Genomic DNA, 22,843 nt, shown 5'->3' on the forward strand with positions numbered 1-22,843 from the left:
ACATCTGCTGACCCAAACCCAGGGCCATGGAGCGGGGCCGGGGCTGGGGCGCTGCGCCGAGGGGGCCGCGCGGGCTCGTGGCGCGAGAACAGCGGAGCCGCGTCCCGGGTCCCCGGTCCTAGGAATGTGGGAGGGCTGGGCGGAGAGGGCGCGCAAGGCGGGGGCGCTTCCTCCGCCCGCCGGCGGGGAGCCTCCAGGGCGCGCGCGGGGCGCGCCGCCGCCCCCTCCCCGCCTCCCGGCCGGCTCGGCGGGGGCGGGGGCTGCGGCGGAGGGCGGCGAGGGGCCGCGGCGCTCCGCCGCCGCCGGGCCGGCCGGGCGGGAGGAAGCGATGAATATTCAGAGGGGGAGGGGGAAGGGAGGGGGCTGAGCGCTCGCCGCGGCTCCCTGCAGCCCGAGCCGCATGACGCGCGGAGGAGGCAGCGGGAGCCGCCGGGGCCGCCGGAGCCGGGATCAGGACGCCGCGCGCGGGGGGTGGGCGCCGCTCGCTCCGCCCCGCGAAGCCCCCGCGCGCCCAGGGACGCGTCCCCCTCGCTGCAGCCGCGCCAGGCTCCGCCGTGTGGCCGCCGCCGCCGCCGCCGCTGCCATGTCCCCGGGGAAGCCCGGGGCGGGCGGAGCGGGGACTAGGCGGACCGGCTGGAGGAGGAGGAGGCGGAGGCGGCGGCCGGAGGCGGCGACGAGGGCGCCCGAGCTCGGGCACACGGCGGGGCCCGGCTTGCGCGTCCCGGGCACGTTCCAGGGCGCGCGGGGCATGAAGCCGGCGGCGCGGGAGGCGCGGCCCCCTCCGCGCTCGCCGGGGCTGCGCTGGGCGCTGCCGCCGCTGCTGCTGCTGCTGCTGCGCCTGGGCCAGGTGAGCCGCCGGGGGGACCGGGCGCGGGGGAAGGGGGGGGGGCGGGCCTGGCATCCCCTGCACCTGCCCGGGGTGCCCCGCCCGCGGAAATCGGGGGAGGTGGCGAGGGGCCCGCGTCCTCGGAGACCCCCTCTTGCAGGGGGCTCGCGGGAACCCCGGGCGGCCTCGCAGCCCCGGGATCGAGTCCCCTCCCCGGCTGCCCAGGACCAGAGAGAGGGCAGCGGGATATGGGTCCCGGGGTGCCTATCGCCGCCCCGTGGAAGCCCCCCGCGCGGGCTCCAGGCCGTCTCTGGCCCGGCCCTTCCCGGGGCTGGTCCCATCTGGGACCGAGGCGGCCGGAGGGGGCGTGTTTGCGGAGGGCTCGCGGCGCGGAGCCGGGCCGGCCTGGCCGACCTCCGACCCGGCCTGCAGGGGCCCGAGGGGCCGGGCCGAAGGGCAGGGCTGGGCGCGGGGCCTCCGGGCCGAGGGCACTGCCCTGGGGAAAGTTCCCAGGCCCGGGAAAATGTGGCCACTCGCAGGCGCTCCTCCAGGCGGTCCCATCACCCTCCTGGAGAAGCTGCTCGCTTCCCCGGGTTTTGAATTCGTGCTTTGTGGGCGCCGGCGCTGCCTCCCACCGCCCGGTTTTCTAGCTTCGCTTTTCAGATAATGCTGTGCTTGGCGTTTTGGTGACCGACCTTTCTGCAAGCGCCGTTTCCCCTTTCTGGCATGCCTATTGCGGGGAGGCCGGGCAGCTGGGCGACTTTCCCATTTCCCAGATAGGGAAGTTGAGGGAGAGAAGTGAAAGAGCAAAATCTCCCAGCCCTTGCCAGGGAGCTGAGCTAGCGAGTTCGTCCTCACAACCTTCCAGGAGCCTGCTGGGGTCTTGAACCCGCCGTGGAAAGTGCCCTGCTGACCCCCCGTCGTGCATTTTGTTAATGAAAGTCTTCCTTGTTTTGTACAGAGAGCAGCTCTCAGATGCTGTGTGAAACCTGGGCAGTGAGTTATTGGCTGGACGTGGAACCTGGTTTCAGGGAACACTTTTCAAGCACAAATACAGGATTGTCTGAGAGCAGAAACGTCAGCCTTGGGGCAGCAATGCAGCCCAGCAGGCAGGACGAGCAGGGAGCCGGGCCGCCCGGGGCTGAGGTGATTCTCAGCACCCAAGGTCACACTGAGTGCTCCTTCAGTGTTCCACAGCAGGCTTTGAACTGCTCTCCTGAGGTTCTGGAAGGCAGTGCGACCTGCTGTAGAGAAGCCTGGATTAGGTGTCAGAAGACCAGCTCCAGGGCTGGACTTGCTCTTCAGGGTCTTCGACCCTCAGTAGAATGGGGTACCGCCACCTGCCCCGTAGAATTGTCTGAGGGGCTCCCACTGGCCAATGCCTGAAGGAGCCTTGTAAACATTAAGGGGCGTCAAGGTGGGATTACGTTCAGGCCCGGTGTGTATGGCCTGTCCTCTCCCTGTCCGTGAAGGAAACTCATGGGGAGCAGTCGGCAAGATTAAAAAAAAAAATTGCCTCATAATTGAAGATCTCTTGTACCAAAGTTTACGCTAAAACAATACTTGATCTTCATTCATTTCTGGTTTAATTTGGTACATATATATTTTGTTATATTGTTTATTTATTTTTTTTTTTGCACCAGCCGTTGTGGTTGCTAGCCGTGCTTTGAATCAGCGAAAAATTTCATGGGTAAATTTATTTCTTGCCCAATCCTTCCTTGTATTTCCACAGCACTTTGCCGCCCTATTCTTGCCCCCTATTCACGTAGTTCCTTCCTCTCGAATTTGTTCTGTAGAAACTCAAAGAGGACTGTTTTTATTTCTCATTTTTGGATACATTATATAATAGGAAATCTAAAAGGCTCTGCGAAAAAACATTTTCAAAATCCCCATTTGACAGTTTATTTCGATACTGGATATTTCCGGGAATCAGTATATTTTTGAGTTGGACCAGGCTTCCAAGATAGCTCAAATCTCTCATTTTTTCAGTTGAAGATATTGAGGCCCAGAGAAGACAGGGGTGGGGCTGAGGTCTCCTGGCAAGACAGTAGAGGGGCCAGGACTGCAACTGTGCGGCCTGTCTGTGCCTACTATTTTCATGATGCTTTTTCTTTGGTCATGTTTTCACCTGGTTCCTCCTTTTAACTATAGACACAGTCCTATCTCACTGCATACTCCTGAGACCGTGGGTGTAAATTGAGTTTTTCCAAGTCAAATCAGATTTGAGATTGGAAGTCATATTTGAGATTTCCGAAGTTTGTGCATGAAGGAAATGTGAGTGAAGGTTTCTGACTACCTCCCTAACACTTGATTGCTGTTGTGAAGCTTGGAGTGTGTGTGTGTGTCTGTTTTAAAACGGAATCAACTGGAGCTGGTTAAAAAATGGACAAGTCATGGAAAAGACGCAGCTCTGTTTGGGCCTTAATGAGGACACGTGTGGAAGCTGGAACGCTGAGATGCTGGAAGACTCAGTGCTTAGTAGGACCGGAAAAGCAATTTTGGACCGTGGCATCTCATTCCCCTTGTCCAAGACAGGAAGGACTGCCGGAGACGATTCCAGCATGAGGACTTTGCTGGTTGCTGTGTCCGACTCCGCCCATTCTTGTAGCATTTTTGCACACTAATTTTGGTTTATGTGTATGTTTTAGAAAATGTGACCAAGCGTTTTTCTTCTCCCTTGCCTTCCTCTCGTGAGAAATGTAGTCCTGACAGATTCTTTAGGATATCATCTTGTTTTTTTTTTTTTTTTTTTTGAGGAAGATTAGCCCTGAGCTAACATCTGCCGCCAATCCTCCTCTTTTTGCTGAGGAAGACTGGCCCTGAGCTCACATCTGTGCCCATCTCCCTCTACTTTATATGTGGGACGCTTGCCACAGCATGGCTTGATAAGTGGTGCCATCTCCATACCTGGGATCCAAACCCTGGGCCGCCGAAGCGGAACGTACGCACTTAACCTTAACCACTGCGCCACTGGGCCGGCCCCATAAGATTTCATCTTAATAGTGGGCTGCTTTAAAGTGGAACAAAGCTGGTGGCTGACAGCTGTTTTCTTGGTCTCGTTGTGTTTGGATTTGCTTTTTCTCTGCTTTTTTGTTTCCTGGTGAATAATAATTATTTGTATTTATTATCTATTATAGCTAATCCTTAAGCCCGCCTACCTACCTGCTTCATCCAGAGGACAGAAAATATTTTGACTCCTCTTTAAAGTGCTTGTTAGCTTCTCATCCGGGTGACTTTAAATATTTTTGCTTTGCTTGGGAACAACAGCGGAAAAACCAAACGATTCTGTTTTGTTTGCAGGCGGTTTAAGAAAACAGAGCAAATTGGTTTATGGTTAGATTGTGACTTGGAGTTGCCTTCAAGTTTTGCTCCACGATAAAGATAACCACGGAATACCCAAGCTTTCCTAAGCAGAGAGAATCCTGGCTCCCGAGTGAGCAATTTCGGTCAGCAAAGAGGTTATTTAGCTCCTAAAAGTAATTTCTGCTTGGGGTTGAGGCCTAGGCAGAGTTGCTCAATGACCGTGGGCCCGGGCTCAGCCAGCACACCAGCAGCAATTACTTCTTAGTTCATTCACCGCTTGGCCAAGGGAATTATTTTGAGCGCAGGGTAAGAGGCAATTTTCTGTGTAGTTCTCTTCTAACATCATGCTGCTGATAATATTATAATTAATAGGTAGTGTTATACATGGCAGGCACTGTGTGAAGGATTTTAATGCATTATCTCGTTTGACCATTTCAGAAATACGAAGAAGTAGGTGCGCCTCACGTTCCCATTTTATCTGAGCGAAAACAGGTTCAGAACTTACCGAAGATGCATAACTAGGATGTGGCAGAGGCAGGTCTGATGTCTCCAGGGCCCCAGTTCAGTGTCCTGTGCTGTAAGAAGTCGTGTGTTCGAGAAGGTCTTCAGTGTGCAACTAAGCGATGAGGTGACAGACTTTTGTGGCAAAGGACAGACTTGTGGGCAGGGTGTCATTTTGGGTGTTCTGCATCTAAACCCCATAGGATCTGCTCCGTTTGGAACAGAGACAACCCAGTACCGTCTTTCCTGCTTATGTTTCTTTGGGAGCCTGAGTTTACAAGGCAAGCCTGCCTTAGCGGAGACAGAGTGGCGTCTGGAGGGGAAAGACCTGGGTTCAGGTCCTCGCTCTGCCCCTTCATAGCTGCATAAACTTGGGCAAGTCACTTAACCTCTGTGACTCCTCATTTCCTTACCTGGAAAATGGGACTAATACTTCCTCCTTCACTGGGTGGTTGAGAGGCTCAAATAAAGTAGAAGAGGACCTGCTCTGGAAAATCTAAAACACAATTCAATTGCTGGTCGTGTCTGCTGCCGTTATTTGGGGAGAAAAAGGGGGGCTACAGATCATTTGTTCATACAACAAACATTTATCAAGCTTTTCTCCCAGAGTGGTCCGGAATAATCCCGGGGGGCATGCAAGATGAATTTAGCTCAGTCACAGAACATTTTTTTTTTCCAAGTAATTTTGCTGGGATTATACACAGAACATTTTTCTTACTGTTCAGAATTATTTATTTTAGGGGGTATGAGTAAAAAAAATGGTAAGTTGCATATCAAGCCCATGATTTTATAGGTAGAGTGAGGCTAAATGTAGTGTCATCATAAATAAGTTGGTATAAATATGATGAAAAGCTCATCTAAAGAAAAATACTGGGTAAATAATTATGTAAGGATGATGCGGTTATGGCAGATTTGCAAAGGTGATAAATCACTTAAGTTTGGGAAATGCTAGATGTGTAACAGGCACTGGGTGGAGGCCGTGGTGATGGGCTAGAGAGGTGCCTGCCTTTTTGACCCCTACGGGCCATGGGAGTGAGACATTCCTCCGCTCAGCCCCAGCTAACCAATCCCAAGTCATGACATAGGCTAGATGCGTGCGATGTCCTTTTGGCTTCCAGAGAAAGGGCTGGCACTGGATTTCCCAGAGAAGGAGTGGTGAGAGGGGCCAAGTCTCCTAGTGGAGATCCCCGGACGCCACAGGTATCTCAGAGCAGAGAATTCCACTGCAGTTTTGCCACCGTGTTGTTTGGGCTTCCAGCGGCTTTTCTGATGACCCCTCAGAGGATGGGAGCTGTAGGAAATTTGTTATTACTTCCTTATTAGTGAGAGCTGTAGTCATCCTATTGTCCCAGAATTTCCATGGCATGAAAATGCCTGGGTGAGGGGTGGTGGTAATGAGACAGCGGATGGGGGGCATTTTGAAAGCGAAGTAGTGTCAGCTCCCACAGAAGGTCTAATTTTAAACATGCAAATAATTTTCAGTTCCACTTTTCCTCCTTCCTGTGAGAGGGAAGCTGTACCCTGTAGCCATTTCCGAGGCTCGAGCGGAGAGGAGACAATGTCGTTATTATGCCACAAGCGATCTCCTTCTCCAGAGCAGGAATGGGCTGGTGTTTTTCTGGGTGCCTGTGTGGGGCCCCAGCCTAGTGTTATTTCATGGCTTCTGAGTAAATAAGTGAGTGAATATTAAAACTTAGCACCAACGTGGAGCCTATAATTAGTGGTTCTTAATCTTTCTGGGGAGGGGGAGGTGTAAGACCCTAACAGAGTATGTAGCAGGAAATAACCCTCTCTCTCAAAGAAATGCACATATTTATGATTTTGTATCCAATTTCAGGGGTTTCATAGACTCTTTAAAATAGCCCATGAGCCCACGTTAAAAACCCTCCAGTCTAAAACTGTGTAACTTTAGAAAAGTATCAATCCTCTTCAAAGATAATCACTTTGGGCATCCTTGGTTTCCTTCTAGGAAACAAATGTTTCTATGTAATGTATACAAGTATTTCTATTTATCTTTTAAAAAAGTTACATTAAAGAAACATTATATATACATTGTTCTCTATGTAGCCTTTTAATTTACTTAGTTATCTTCTAGATTATTTCATATCTGTACCTATCGCTTTAAGTCATTGTTTTAAATGACTCCCTAATGTTCTGACGTGTGAATTTACCGTAGTTTGTTTGACCATTCCTCTATCCATGGACACTTTAGTTGTTTTTAGTGTCTCCACCCCCACCCCTTAGAAATCATGCTTCAGAGAATGTCTTTAGTGCATATTTCTTGTAACTATCACAAAGATAGCCATAGGGTAAATTTCTGATTTTAAGATTGCTAGAGTAGGGGTGGGTCCTGTGGCCGAGTGGTTAAGTTCGCACTCTCCGCACTCGGCGGCCCGGGGTTTTACTAGTTCGGATCCTGGGTGCGGACATGGCACCGCTCATCCAGCCATGCTGAGGCTGCATCCCAAATGCCACAACCAGAGGCACTCACGACTAGAATATACAACTGTGTCCTGGGGGGCTTTGGGGAGAAGGAAAAAAAAAGAAGATTGGCAACAGTTGTTAGCTCAGGTGCCAATCTTTAAAAAAAAATACAAAACCTTTAAAAAATAAAAAGATTGCTGGAGTAGAGGGTACATGCATTTAAAAAGTCACTAGCTGCTGTTGTCCTCCAGAAACATTGCTCGTTTTGTCCCTCACCCACAGGTTTGGAGAGTGCTGTTTCTCCAGACCGTCCCCTAACTTGAGGGTCGTTCGATTTTAAATGTGTGCTGGTCTGAGAGGTGAAAAATTGTACCCTGTTACTTTTATTTATATCTTTAATTTTGAATTTGTTGAGCATTTTTTCCTTTGTTTTGGGACATTTACATTTCTTTCTTCCCTTTTTTTTGGTTAACTCCTTCATTAAGAAAAAGAAGATGGGCTTTTTGTTATCTATTTGTACAAGGTCTTTGGAAATTCAGGAGGATAGTCTTTTGGCTCTCATTTGTGTTTCAAATATATATTTTTCCAACTATTTTAGATGTGGCCCTTGTTCCATAGGAACTTAGAGATGAATAAGACCCCAGGGTGGTAAAGAGAGTGTAGAGCTTAAAACCAGCCTGCCTGGTTGGAATCTTGGCTCCACCACCTAATTAGCTGTGTGATCTTGGACAGGTGCCTTAACCTTTCTGATCCTTGGTGTTCACATCTCTAAAATGCTAATAATAGTAGTACCTCTCACACACGGTAGTTGTGTAAGTTCAGTGAGATCACATTATGTTAACATTTCTTGTAAATAGATTTAGAAATGTAAGAACAACTTACAAAATATTCCATTTACTCAAGAGTTAGATTTTAAAGTTAGGGCAAAAGGCCATAATAATGAATTCTCAAAATTGTGCTACAAAATAATTTAAATTGGATTTAAGAGATTAAATCCACAATGGATTGTATACATACGTATGTATGTATGTATTAAAATGAGTAATGTGGAACAGTAGGCTTCCCTGATAGCACAATTTGAATTCTATTTCTTGGGGCCAGCCCCATGGCCGAGTGGTTAAGTTCATGCGCTCTGCTTCAGTGGCCCAGGGTTTCACTGGTTCAAACCCTGGGTGCGGACATGGCACCGCTCATCAAGCCACGCTGAGGTGGCATCCCACATGCCACAACTAGAAGGACCCACAACTAAAAATACACAACTATATACTGGGGGGCTTTGGGAGAAAAGAAAAAAAATTATATTTCTTTTTGACAAGTCAATATAATTGAATTAATAAGTCTAAGTGACCACAGGATGTGACTGAAGAATGGCCGGTGTTGTATTAGCCCCAAAGGAGCTCAGGAATATGACCATGTCCCCTAAAAGAACAGGGTCCTGGGCCAGCCTGGTGATGTGGTTCTTAAGTTTGTGTGCTCCGCTTCATGGGTGTGGGGTTTGCAGGTTTGCATCCTGGGCGCAGACCTACACACCGCTCATCAAGCCATGCTGTGGAGGCATCCCACATACAAAATGGGGAAGACTGGCAACAGATGTTAGCTCAGGGCCAATCTTCCTCACCAAAAAACAAAAGCAAAAACAAACAAAAACACCAGGGTCCTCCTTGCAGTGGCTTGAGTGTTCTCTCTTTATCTGGCGCCCTGGCCAGCTCTGGCTGTGGCTGCCTCCTGTCTCTGTAGGGCCAAGAGGAGTCCTTTTATGCCACCAACTGAAACTGTAATTGTAGGAGATGGGGGTGCCGGGGGAGTTTGTGCTGACTGTGCCACCAGTTTCCAGGCAGCAAAGTGATCCTGCATTTCCTGCTGCTGGCTGAGGGGCCACCGCGCTTTCATTTCCTGGTGTCGTGGGGGTTCCTCCTTCCTTGAGAGTGGACCACACCAGTGGTCCTGGAGATGGAGACCCATGGGGAGGTCGTCGTGGGTTTGGAGGGATGGTGCCGCTCTAACTAAATCGACCTGCATGACAAGTTCTTAGCATGAAATAAACCTTCAAGAGATGTTGGCTGTTGTTTTGTCATCTTATCTTGCTGGGACACTGGCATGATTTACTCCTTAAAAAACTGAAAAATAGGGGCTGGCCCGGTGGCTCAGCGGTTAAGTTCGCACGTTCCACTTCGGGGGCCCAGGGTTCGCAGGTTCGGATCCCGGGTGCGGACATGGCATCGTTTGGCATACCATGCTGTGGTAGGCGTCCCACGTATAAAGTAGAGGAAGATGGGCACGGATGTGAGCTCAGGGTCAGGCTTCCTCAGCAAAAGGAGGAGGATTGGCAGCAGATGTTAGCTCAGGGCTAATCTTCCTCCAAAAAAACCCCCCAAAAAACTAAAGAATGAGTTTTACCTTCTAGTTTACAAGGCCTTTCAATGTCTGTGAGCTCGTTCAATCCTTACAGCATCCCTGTGGGTTTGTCATTGTTATTCCCACTTACGGTGTGGCTCAGACTGTCTCTAAGTGACTTTTCCAGTTTGGGTGTCATCTGTCTTTGCACAAAATAATGTACATTCACAGTGCAGCCTAGTTTAAAAAACCTCTCAAATTTAGAATTAGCTTCCAAGAGGCAAAGCGGACAGTGGAGTCCTCTAGGTTGGTTCGTATGTAATTATTAGGTTGGACATATGAAATTACTGTTTTTGGTCCTTTGAATATTGGCAATTGTATATGGTTCCCCCTAATATGTTGCAGAAAATGTGCTTTTAAAGTGAAGTTTGGAAAACCAAATCATGGACTTGCAAGCTGTAAAGCAGTGTATTTAAAACAGTGGGTCATAAAATCAATTTAGTGAGCCGTGGCTAGCATGAAAAAATGATAGAATAGAAAATATCAGAGTTTCCTGCATGTAGGAAGGCTAAATATTGTGTCATGAAACTTGTTTCAGTTGTATGTACGTGTGTGTGTGGATGGACTGAATTGCGTATAAAATGAATTTCTTATCATGGCTTCAGGTGTTGCCAGAAAAACTGGAAGCCACTCTTACAGGAAGTGGAGTGAGGGGTGGCGGTGGAAGGAAGGTACCGGCTGGGAGGTGGAGGTGGGTTCTGTTTCCAGAGACAGTGGAAAACCACTATAAAGTTCCCAATTATGTATCATCAGTGCCCCCATGTGTAGCTGAAAACCATCATTCAGGGGCTGGTGTAGCTTCTGGAGAGGTCCCTTAGGAAGAGTGTGGGTCAACTGGAGGCTGAGGAGGTCTGCCCTTAAGTAGCTGCCGTTCTGGAAACTTCGGGGGACCACCCCAGCAGGACAAGCTATTGGCCATGCCCTGTGTTCTTGGGTAAATGGGTTTGATGGAGAGCTAGCACTTACTGCCTACTGCGTTGTATACTTTGAATAAGAACTTAGGACCACTCCTGGGGAGCTGGGCTCTGAAGGGGTCGTCACCTGTCTAGTGGGCAGTGGGGGCCTCAGCTTCACAGCCCAGACATTTTACCTCCAGGTCCTGCTGCTCTCACCCCACTCGTGCTGATCTGCACAGGATTCATGCTGCTCTCCCATCTGGGGGCTGTGAGCCCCACTGGCTGGAGGATCGTGATCCTACGAGTCCCATAGGAGTCAGTTCTGGCTTTTTTTTTAAATATAAAAATTTGAAAGTATAGATAAATAAAAAAAGAAAGCAAAATTACCTGTAATCTCCACTTTCCCCAAATTAGCTCCTGGTACCACTTTGGTGGGTGATCTTTGTCCTTTTTAGTGCATGTTCTATTTATACTGAAATAGGATGTCCTCCTACATATGCTTTGTAACTTACATTTTTCACTAATTTTTTTTAGCAGTTGGGGTAGACACATCCCTAGGGCCACCCCAGGAAGCCACAGCATCAACATGAGGCTTCTTCCTGGAGGGTCACTGTTACTCAGTGGAAAGTCTTTTGAAATGTTTTTTGAAAACAAGCAAACAAACATGGACACTTTATAGATTAGATACCAAATTTGCATCCAGAAGTTTTTCAGCAAATCCAGGAGACAGCAAAGAAATCGCTACCCCTGAGACCCTCTGGGCGGGTGAGTTCACTCTCCTCTGCTATTTTCAGGGACAGTTTGTGAAGTAGTGACAATATGTTGCAGACATTTTCCCTTGCTGGTAAATATACTCCCCTCGTATAACTGTTAGTTGCATCCTGTTGCATCATGTGGAGGTACCTTGACTGATCTTATTCACCCTGTGATTGCTCTTCCTGTTTGCTTCCAAAATTTTTTGCCATGGTGAACACTATGCAGATGACTTTGTGAGTAATTCTCTGAACACCTCCCTGTTGATTGTCTTAGGATAAATGGAGATAATAGAAATAACAGTAGCAGCTACCGTAGGTTGAATATTTATCATGAACCATTGTCAGCACTTTGTATGTATTAACTCATGTAATCCTATGATGTAGGTGCAGGGAAGGAAACTGAGGCCCAGAGAGTTATAATCTGGTCCATGGCTACATACTGTGCCAGAACCTCAACTAGCTAGTTGTGGGCTTCCTTGGGGACACAAGGGGACACTGGACAGGATTGCCTACAGGGGCTGGGGTGTGTGTGAGTCTCCTGGAAGGACAGCTGGGCTTGAGGGCCATTCTCACAGGTGGGAGGGCCATCTTCCTGTGGGATGGGGAGCGCATTGACACTGGCTGCTCAGAGCCATGATGTGGCAGGAGTAAATGCTTCCCAAAGCCATTGAAAATAAGAGTATCTTTGCCATGGATTTTAGATCTTGCAGCTGTAAGTGTAGTAAAGGCTGCCTGAAACTTTGGGCCTTGGCCCTAATCAAATGAATGACACTGTGCCATCTTGTTGGCGTCTTGCCCTTCCTGTTGTGAATGAATTTGCATTTCATAGGCTTGAAATTGGGCATGAATGACGTGACCTCAGGGTGTTCTGTAAGAAGAGGAGCGTGGAAAAGGCCGTGGGCCTTGGATCCACATCCATGCTCTTCTCCTCCAGCCACACGACCCTGCCATCTGCCCAGGTACTTAAGCCCCTTGGCACCTGTTATGTCATTTGGAAAATGGCTAATAATTGTGTTATTAGGGTTAAATGAGGGAAGGTGTGTCAGGCACCCAATCCAGATTGTGGCTTAAATGTTCGCTCCCAATTCACCTCTCTATTAACACAACACCTCCTGACTTTGGGGCTGCAGTTGCCATGTGCTCAGGGTTCAAGGAGACCAGCTCTGAAGGTGTTCAAACAACTTCTGCCAGCCTTGATGCCCGGGAGTCCTGTTGTCTAGAGTGCTCACCAGTTCCTACTGTGTGAAGACAAATTGTAGGCAATGTAGTGGCAGGAGCTGTTCTTTAAGGCAACGGGTTGGCGTATCTGAAGATGTCCTATTCTCACTTTGAATCATAACGATCTCTAAAAGAGAATAATGTTAATGAAGCTAGAGCAAGAGATCTTAAGAGAGATCATGTACAACCAACCGAAGCCAGCCTTTCCTGGAGGAGAGTAATGATCCCAGTTGCCTTTTCTCCTGTTGGTGAGACCATCCCATTCCATCCAGTCCTTACTGCAGGCAGCAATTATTGAACGAGCACTAAGCACATCTTTTAGATCTAGCACTTTCCAGCCTAGCTCATCTCTCTTAAGTTGCTACCCCTTCCCCTGCCACGCAGAGCTTGCCCTCATCATCAAACACCCACCCTCTGACTTCATACCTCAACCAGTTCCTCGAGCTCGTCTCATCCTGCACACCAGTCTACCTGATACGTTCTTTTCCTTTGGTCCCTGATCCTGCCTTCTTGTTATAGTTTACATGGGATACTGAAATTATTTCCATGGCTCAGACCTGGGCTTCTCTAAAATCGATAATAACCTCCAGTTTAGCTTCATTGTATGTGACTGCTGGGCGTCCATCCCTGTGGTGGTGGACATGAGAGACCGTGAAACATCTTGCTTGATAGTCTTACTCTGGGCTCGTTCATGGGACTGAGGTGGTTTAGTGCAGTGGTTAGACACTGGGACTCTGGAGCCGGATGCCGGGGGTAGGGGGGAATTTCTTGGCTAACGTTGCTCCACCTCTCCGAGCCTCGGTTTCCTTAACTGTAAAATAGGATGATAATATGACTCGGTTCTAGGGTCATTATGGGAAGTACATAAAATAAGGTGTGTATCACAAAGAACTTTTCAGCACATATTAAACATCAATAAACATAAAAAATAAAAAGATGACGTACTGGGTGAGGGTAAGACTCAGACCCTCAGCCTCTGTGTGACCACACAGTTTGTGACCAGCCTTCCGATTTCTTTTGGAAGATGCCCACGTGGCGCGTAGCCTGAGCTGTCCACTGGAAGGTGGCATTTCGGCTTTGCAGCTGTCTGACAGTGTGGTGACTGGGGGTGACATCTTTTCCTTTAGACCAGCATTTCTTAGCTTTACCACAACTGACATTTGGGGCCTGATGAGTCATTATTTTGGGGGCTGTCCTGTGTGCTGTAGGGTGTTTAGCAGCATCCCTGGCCTCTGCTCGCTAGACGCCAGAAGCACCCTCTACCCCCTCCACTTGTGACAACTGAAGATGTCTCCAGATATGGCCACGTGTCCCCTGAGGGGGAAGGTGCCCTGGTTGAGAATCATTGCTTTGCGCAAGACCTGTTTGGAAGTAATGGTATAGAATGCCTGTGGCTGTCCTTCTGTTCCCATGTGATCGTGTTGGTAGCTGACCTCCTCCAAGTGAGACAGGTGGTCCATGCAGCCAGAGCACTTACAGATGAGACAGATATCCAGGTTGCTAGGTCTCAAAAGACGCTTCACCTCTGACTCCCGGCTTGTTTTCGGAGTACTTTCTATGTAGGGATCCTGTGATCGAGTCAGCCCTGTGCTCGGAGTCTTGGCACTCGGGTATCGATTCCTGTGCCACCTTTCTCCGTGTGTTCCCAGCCTCACTTTCCTCCTCTGCAAAATGGGCATAACTGACACTTTTCCCACCTTCTGGGGTGGGAAAGGAAGCCAGTGTTCCTGTGACACGTGTGGTGTTCAGCTCTGTTGCAGGGGCTGTGAAGTTGAGGGAAAGGCTCAGTCTTTATTAGCAGCCAGGAGGCCAAATGTGCCAAGTTCCACACAGGAGACAGGCCCAGTCAAAGGGAGATCCCGAGACAAAGAGATTTGTGGACAAGTTTCCCCTCCCACCAGCTCCCGGGAGCAATTTTCAGCGTTTGGAGTGTTTAGAGACCCCAGGCCATAAACCTGGAGTGGTGCCTTCAGAGCCACGGACAGGGAGACCAGTAGGAATGAGGCAAGAGGAAACACCCAGAAAACCCACTGAAACGGTGGTGCCAGCCTGGGGCAAGGAGGGTTGGTTTTTGGAAAGCTCCATGTTCGCACTGAGTGTCAGGAATACATTACTCTGTGAAGCCAAAAAAGGGCTTCCAGCTCAGCGTTGGTCAGACCTGGTCAGGACACAATGTTGTCTATGGGGCTCTGTATTTTTACCCAGATTCCAGCAAGCTATTCCGAGATGTCCACTGTACGGTCACACCCTGTGCGTGGGCTCTCATTTCCCTCTTACCATGATCATGTCCATTTCAGAGATGAGGCCCAGAGAGGCGAAGGCCCTTGCCCGGAGCCAGGGATGTGGCTGTTCCGTCATCTCGCTTCTGCTGCCTTGTGATCAACAGCAATTTAGTAGCTTTCAAAGCCTGAATTTTCTTTGCCTTTTTTTTTTTTATGGATATCTCACTTGATTTTTAATCAGTACCCTTTGGCTGTACATTTCTGTTGGTCCCATCCCTTTATTTTCTATTTATTTATTTTTTATTGCGGTAACATTGGTTTATAACATTATGTAAATTTCAGGTGTACATCATTATACTTCGATTTTTGTGTGGATTACATCATGTTCACCACTTGTACACACATGTGCCCTGTCACCCCTTTCCCCCTCCCCCTCTTCTTCTCTGGTAACCACCCATCCAATCTCCGTCTCTATGTGTTTGTTGTTGTTTTTATCTTCTGTTTATGAGTGAGGTCATCTGACTTATGTCACGTAGCATAAGCCCCTCAAGGTCCATCCATGCTGAATTTTCTTGTGTGCCAAATGGGGATAATAAACACCAGAGGATCGTGACCAAGATTCCATGAGGAAATGTTTGTGAGACCCTCAGCGTGGTGCCTGGCATACAGAAAGTGCTCCATAAATGCCAGCTGCTTTCATTATTATTGTTTCAATTATCAGTGATAGCACAGGGCACCTGATTGATGAGCTTTTCCAGGAACAGGACTGGTTTGCTTTGATCTAATCATGCATCTCTCTCAGGCCCTATTTAGTAAATGTTTGGGGGTGCAGCTGCCTGCGGATGTCACCTGGGGAGGACAAAGAGTCTGAGATTCAGGAAATAAAGCAAAACTCGCTCTCAGCGATGGAATGTGTGAGCTCATGGTTTGACAGGCCTCAGATCAGTTGAACTCATTGCCATGCAACGTAATGGTTAATCATTGCTAGTAAGAAGAAAAAAGGATCTTCTCCTCAAAGAGTATCAGCGTGAGAAGGGACCTTCGGGAACTTAAGGAAGACAAATAAGTTCCAGTTTGTGTCCATCTTCATGTGATTGATGGTGGCCGCTGGGGCAGTGCATAGAGGGGGTCGTCAGACCACTTGGGATGGCCTAGCTCAGCAGGAGTGAGTGCTGGGATCAATTAGTGATGTCTGCCATGGTCACAAGAAAGGCAAGGGTGGCATACGTGCTGTTTATTCTCTCTGGTTATAGTTGAGGACACTGAGCTGTAAGACTTGCTCACTGGAGGGTCACCCAGCAAATCATAAAACCACAAAAGTCTCTTTTGGAAGGGATCTCTTAAGGGTGTCTGGTTCTTGAGTTTCGTCTCTGAGAAAGTGGTTTTTGCTTGACTGTCTTCAGCGAGGGGGAAATCACTGTCTCAAAAGGCAGTGCCTTCCGTCTCCGGGCACCTCTCCCACTTAGGGCTCACATCACCCAGGGGAGAAGGCCTTCGAACCCTCTTTAGGTGGCTGCACCTGGCGAGCTTTTAGAAAATATTGTTTGGAGGCCCACACTCCCGACCAGTGGGATTTGAATCTCTGGGTGGGCGGGCACTCACCATCCCCGACTTTATTGTTTTATTTTTATTTTTCTGAACTCACATGTTGTTAATGTGTAGCCAGGGTTGAGAACCACTGATACCAAAACCTTCTTTGGAAACAGAGGCCCAGAGGGGAGCATGCGTGTCTAGGGTTGTATGGGGTTCATGGTACAAGGAGGCGGCAAGCAGGGGAAAACCGTTTATCGAGTGCCAGCCACGCACTAGGCTCTTTTACTTTCATGCTGACACTCTTCTTGTCCCACCAAGTTGTGTTATTCCATGACTTACACCCTCGGTGCCTTCATAATGCACTTGGTATAAACCCAGATGGTGGCCTACGGGACCCTGAACCTTGGATCCCAATGACCACACCCCTCCTTGCCCTCCCCCCTCACCGCCCACTGCTCCTTTTTACTGCCTCCAGTCACGCTGGCTTTGTCACAGGCCACACTGGCGCCCTCCTGCTCTCTCTCTCTCTCTCTCTCTCTCTCTCTCTCGCTTTCGCTCTCGGGGCCACTTGCTGCTGTGTTCTTCCCCACATCCTCCCGGCTTCTTCTCGGGCCTGCCCTCGCCCTTGCCCAGACCCTCTATCCCATGATTCTGCTTCATTTCCTCCATCCTCATCAGCACCCGGAACTGTCTTACTAGTTTACTGTTTCTGCGTCCCCACCCCCTGGAATATGACCTTCGGCAGGTAGAGACCCTGTCTGTCTGTTTCTCTGCTCCATCCTTCATGCCTAGAGCAGAGCCTGCCTCAAAAAGGTGATTGTCAATGGATGAGTTGAAAGAACAACCCTGACACGGAGCTGGTATCATTCATTCCCAAGTTACAGTCAACTAGAACCCTGCTTTAGCCTTTCCGTCCTGTATGATTTCTGGTGGTCTCATAATATTGTTACCTTTTTCCATGACAGCAGCCGTGTGTGTGTGTGTGTGTGTGTGTGTGTGTGTGTGTGTGTGTATCATAGTAATAATCCTGGGCTGGGAGTTAGCTTGCTTTGGAAAAAAGAGCACAGATTTTGAAGTCCTTTGGACTTGAATTTGAACCCCAGCACTGCCTCGTATTAGCTGTGTGATCTTTGGGGATTGACGGAACCTCTCTGAGGCCCAGTTCTTGTCTGCAAAATGGAATCACAGTATTAGTAATTAGCTGACATTGATTGACTGCTTTTTATGAGCCGGGCACTGTGCTCTGAGCTTTGTGTGTTTCAACAGAGTGAATCCTCATGACTACCTAATGAGATGGTTCTGCCTTCGTTTCACAGGAGAGGAAAACGAGATACAGAGAGGTTAAGCAACCAGCTTGAGGTCACACAGCGAATCAATCCAGGAACCAGGATTCAAGCTTTGGCAGTTAGGTTCTGGAGTCAGGGTGTTAGGAATTTATGAAATCATGCCTGCGGGGCCCCAGAAGAGGTGGTGGTGAGAGACACACAGTCAATGTTAGTTCTCTCTCCCGGCTAACCTTTACTCTCACGCTGACGTTTAAGTTTTCTTATTGTTTTGTTCTCACATTGGTGACAAAAGTACCAGTTTCCTGTCTTCTGGGGAGGCCCACTGCCAGGACCTCAGCGAGCGCTGCTTGCAGGCCCCGGGGGGTGGAAATGGCATGTTGGGCCCTGGCGCTCAGAGAGGGTGGGCGAATGAGTGCATTTTCCCATTTACAAAATTTCTGCCCCCAGTATTTCTCGAGTGCCTACTTTGTGCCAGGCACTGGACTACGACCAATAAAAAAAATTAAAACAATAATTCTTGGTCCATCACTGCAACTCACCAGCCTTTCATTTTCCGTGCCCGTTTACCTGGGCTCTTTCTTCATTGTGGTCAATTTATTGGAGATGCAGGTTTGTGACTGATGGGCCTGGGTTGGCTGTCACCTTGCTGTGGTATTTTCTGGGTGGATTTGCCCTGTTTTGATAAATGGAAGAGTGAACAGCCAAAGTCACATTTCAAGTGGTTGCCTTATTTTGGGGTGGGAAGGCCTCAGTGGCGAGGTGAGGCCCAGCAGCTTCAAAATGAGTTTGGTCTTTTTTTTTTTTAATTAATTTTTTCCTAATTATATAAGAATGGTGTAACAGCATTCAAAGAAATTTAGAAACTGGAGAAAGGAAAAAAAAGCTGTATATGCCCCCCTCATCACAGAACTATTATAATTTTTTTTTTTTTTGGAAGATTAGCCCTGAGCTAACATCTGCTGCCAATCTTCCTCCCCTTTATATGTGGGACGCCTGCCACAGCATGGCTTGCCAAGCGGTGCCATGTCCACACCCAGGATCCAAACCGGTGAACCCTGGGCCGCCGAAGCGGAGCGTGTGCACTTAACCAGTATGCCACCAGGCCGGCCCCAGAACTATTATAATTTTAAAGTAGTTACAGCTACGATTTATTCCAGGTGGCTGCTTGTTTAAAATGATTGTGATCACAGAGCAGGGACAATTCAGATCCTTTAATGCCAAAAGACTAAGTGAAGAAAACATTTTTTCCATGGTGATATATGGATGATATAACCATAATTTTTAATAGCTGCAGGATCCTGCCTGTGGTGGAAGTTCTGTAATTCGCTTAACCTTTTTCCTATTTAGAGATTTAAGCAGCAGCCAATTTTTCACTATTATAAGTAGTACCGGGATGAATATCTTCATGCATACAGCTTTTGCTGTGAAACAGAAATTATTTCTGCCGGATTAATTTCCAGGCATCTTTATAATCTTTGAGACCGCTTGCCAAATGACTTTCCAGAAAGGGTATATTGTTTACATTGCCACTAGAATGTATGAGACTGTTTCAGTACGCCCACACCGGCACTGGGTGTTATCATTTTTTAAAAACAGATTTTAAATTTAATATTTGCATTCGCAGACGTGCCAGCTGGGCTGTGTGGTGCCTGCCTCAGACCGCTTTTTGACCGTGTGTGACTCAGTAGAGCCTGTTTTGTGTGATCTTTTTAAAAATTCATTAAATTTTTTTTTTATGCTCAGGGAAAATGTCAAGTCACTGTGTTTTGTACTACGATCCGCGCTTGTCTGGTGGCACCTAGAAAAATTCTAGGTGCAGCCAGAAACCAGCAGGACCCAGTTGTCTATTACCTGACTGCAAAGAGAATCGGGTATATTCATTTCATTTTTAGAGCTAATTTTAGGGGTGCCTGCTCTTTAGTATCTAGCTTTAAACTCAAAGCATGTGATGGTTGGCTGGACATTTGCAGAATGGAGTATTGCTGAGTGCCTGCTGGGTATCTAGACTTCCTGATTGCATCTCAGTGGCAGCATGTGCCAGCACAGTGGGAAGAGAAGGGAGTTCAAATCCTAGCTTTGCCCCTGGCATCGTGACCTTGACCTTGATCAGGTTCTCCCCTCTCCCTTCCTCCCCCTCCTCCACCACCTGCCTTTGTTTCCCTGCCTGGAAATCAGTCTGATAGTGCCTATGGAAGAAGGCTGAGGTCAGGATTAAGAACATCGTGTTGTCAAGGATTTAGCACACAGGAAGTCATGGGGAGCCTGCTGTTGGTATTGACACAACAGTGACCTGAGAGGAGGGGACAGAAGAGGAGGGAAACAGGCCAGTCCGGATCTCTTTCCGTTAGGAGGTTCCGCTTTAGTTGGAGAGAGAAAATGGGCTGGTTGGAGACAGTTTCAAGTCACAGACAGTGCAGGCCGCAGGGTAACAGCCGGGAGTTGAGAAAGGCGTAAGGCCAAGAAAGTCAGCTTGATTGCTGTTTGGAGGTGAATGTTGGGCGCCCAGGCGCGCAGTGGGGGAGACTCATTCCAAGTACAGTGAGGGGTCACACCTGGCAAGTTCACAGTGTTTGTGGCAAGGTAGGGTAGGTCTCGGCTGTCTACGTGATTTAGACTCTGTCTTGTAGAGAATGAGGCATTCTGGGAGGATGCCTTTTTTCAGATTTTAAATATTAATCATTTTATTGTTTTGTTATTTTTTATGGCAATTGAAAAAATAACAGCTTTGTTGAGATACAATTTACATACCATAAAATTCACTCTTTTTTAAAGTGTACAATTCAGTTGTTTTTAGTCTATTCAAAGGTGTGCCACCACCACCAGTATCTAGTTCCAGATTAGTTTCATTGCTCCAAAAAGAAACCCCACACTCCTTAGCAGTCACCCCTCATTGCCCCCTCCCCCAAGCTTCTGGCAATCACCATTTTGATTTCTAAGAATTTGCCTATTTTATGTATTTCATAAGTGACATCATACAATATTTGTCCTCTTGGATCTGGCTTATTTCACTTAGCATAATGTTTTTTAGGTCCATCCTTATTGGAACATATATCAACACTTCATTCCTTTTTATGACCGAATAATATTCCACCATGGGGTATACCATATTTTATTTCTCCTTTCATGCGTTGATGGATGTTTGGATTAATTCCTCTTTTTGGCTATTATAAATAATGCTTCTGTGAACATTTGTGTGCAAGTTTTTGTGTGGATGTGTGTTTTCAACATGGAGGATTTTGATCTGGGGAGTGGTGTGTGGCGTCTTCCAGTAGGGTGGGCACGAGGAGGCCTGTGTGTGTTTCTGCCCTCACCAGACCGGTCCAGGGCAAGCTTTATGGGCTTCATTTCTTTTAAATGACCCTGTGAGGCAGGGTCTGTTTTTATCGCCTCTTTACAGATGGGGATCCTCAGGTTCAGTGAGATTAAGTGAGCTGCAGAGCTAGAAAATGGTAGATCTTAGCAGGCCAGCGTGCCACCTGTTCCCAGTGGACAGGCCATTGCAGTGGCCTCGCTGGGAGGGCCCTAGAGACTGGGGGGTGCTGTAGAGCGGCAGTGAGCTGGACAGAGTGGGAGGGGTGTGTGTGTGTGTGTGTACGTGTACTAGTGTGAGTAGGGTGTGGGGTAGAGGAGGTGTTTCAAAGCCAGCATCGGCAGGGCCTGGTGTGTAGGTGTGACAGGAGAAAGAACACTGACTTAGAGTTACGAGAGGGTTTAGATTCTCGGCATGACCTTTGTGACCTTGAGCTGATCTTATCTCCTTTGAGCATCACCTTCCTCATCTGGAATCTGGAACTCTTCTCCCAGCCCCTTGCCTCCGTCAAGGCTGATATGAATGGGGGCGAAGGGTAGGGAGACAGGGCAGAGGAGGAGAGAGAGGGATGGGGGAGGGGAGCAGAGCCTGCTGGGACGTGCAGAGCTGACGATCTGGGAGGTGGGCGGAGGGGGACACAACATGCAGCAGGTGCAGGCGGGTTCGGGGTGAGGGGGCAGGTAGCCAGCTGGTCTGGGAGGACATCCCTGCCCATTTGGGGGAGTTCTGAGCCCTGTGAAAGCTCCTACCCAGAGGCTAATGAGCTGGTTATAATCCAGAGACTATTGATTTTTCCTGGTATTTGAATTTGAGCCTTTGTTTCCGGGAAGCGTGCGGTGTAGCGACCCACCTGCAGCATCAGCAGCCTCCCCCAGCACATTCCTCCCTCCGTCTGGCCAGGCATCACCTTCAGACCAGGGAAGCCTTCCTGGTCACTCCAGTGGCCTCTCGTATCTGGGCTCATCTCTGTTCAAGTGGCAGGGCTGACTGTCCCCTTTATCAGTGACTTGCAGCTTGCCTGGGTTTTGTGAAGAGCTTGTCACTGCCAGTTAGGAAACAAAGACAGAAACCTCCCCTTTGGAGTTGGCGTCACAATGACTTGCTCTTGTTCTGACTCTAGTATTTTGCTGGGTTGTTATGAATCAGTCAGTTAATTTTTTTTTAAGTGTGACAAGCACATTAGTCTTAATATGAGAAGCTAGGCTTAGGGAATGCACGGTAGATATTTTTCTTAGATTAAGTCAGAATCTTGTGCCTACCCCCCCACCGGAGAGCGATCTGGTGCGTTCTCCTTAGTCCTGATCTATGAGGACATGAGGGGACACGGGTGTGAGGTCCTTCCTCTGTGTGTTTCTACCCTCTTGCCTCCAGGCAGCAGCTGTTGGTTGGGGGCCTTACTTAGCAGTTTGCATTATGAGGTGTAGTTACCGTTCATTGACAAAATCGGGCAGGCCCAGGGACCTCATTCAGAGCAGGGAGGGTCATCTGATTCAAACGTTTCATGTTGCAGATGTTGAAACTGAGGCCCAGAGAAGGGAGGCCACTTGTCCAAGACCACACAGCCAGTCACAGCGTGAGCCCAGCTTCCTGGCTCCACCACTTTGTTCTTCCAGACGCTAAAGTTCCAGTAGAGAACACACAGCAGATTCGGAGAACGTCCCCCTCTTTGCCCGGTTTCTAACAGATGTGGAATTGGTTTGCTGGGGTTGAATTCTGACACGTGTTGGTGATCTGCTGGCGAGAAATCTGTTCCTTCTGGGCAAGAGTTGAAGGTGTCTGCTGGATTCTGGCATCTCTGCTGTTTTTGGCCCTCCCAGGGCAGGATGAGTGTGCTTGGGTCCTGGAGCTGTTTGTTGGCTGCCAGATGGTCCCCACCTGCCACCCCCGTTTATGGCATTTACACCCAGTAGAGAAACCAACCTGGTAATCAAATGAACATAGAGTTGGTAAAAGTGGGAGGCTCTTTGGGAGATGGGTTGGGGAAGAAAAAGAGGAGGGTTCTTTCTATAATAAAACTTGCTGATAAAACGTTGAAAGTCATTGTCTTACTCATCCTCATCCGAGATAAGTCATACAATGGGTGGTATCAGGGGTGCAGAGTTTCCCCCGTGAGAACACAGTGAGATGAACTTCGTGTGGGCTGGTCTGTTAAAGAAAAACAAGAAGCCATGGGGT

The 22,843-nt window shown here is 48.6% G+C and overlaps 1 protein-coding gene across 1 annotated transcript in view; it reads left to right on the forward strand.

Annotated features, from left to right (window-relative positions):
• The first annotated feature begins 362 nt into the window (after positions 1 to 362).
• Positions 363 to 22,843, forward strand: part of LOC111771846 (receptor-type tyrosine-protein phosphatase eta-like) — a 146,192-nt gene continuing 123,711 nt past the window's right edge. The window contains exon 1 of the mRNA XM_070229501.1: positions 363 to 847. Coding sequence (XP_070085602.1) covers positions 401 to 847 — 447 coding nt within the window. The 5' untranslated portion in view covers positions 363 to 400. The remainder of the gene's footprint in view (positions 848 to 22,843) is intronic.

This window comes from Equus caballus, chromosome 12 (genome assembly GCF_041296265.1).
Source record: "Equus caballus isolate H_3958 breed thoroughbred chromosome 12, TB-T2T, whole genome shotgun sequence".
Classification (NCBI taxonomy): domain Eukaryota; kingdom Metazoa; phylum Chordata; class Mammalia; order Perissodactyla; family Equidae; genus Equus; species Equus caballus.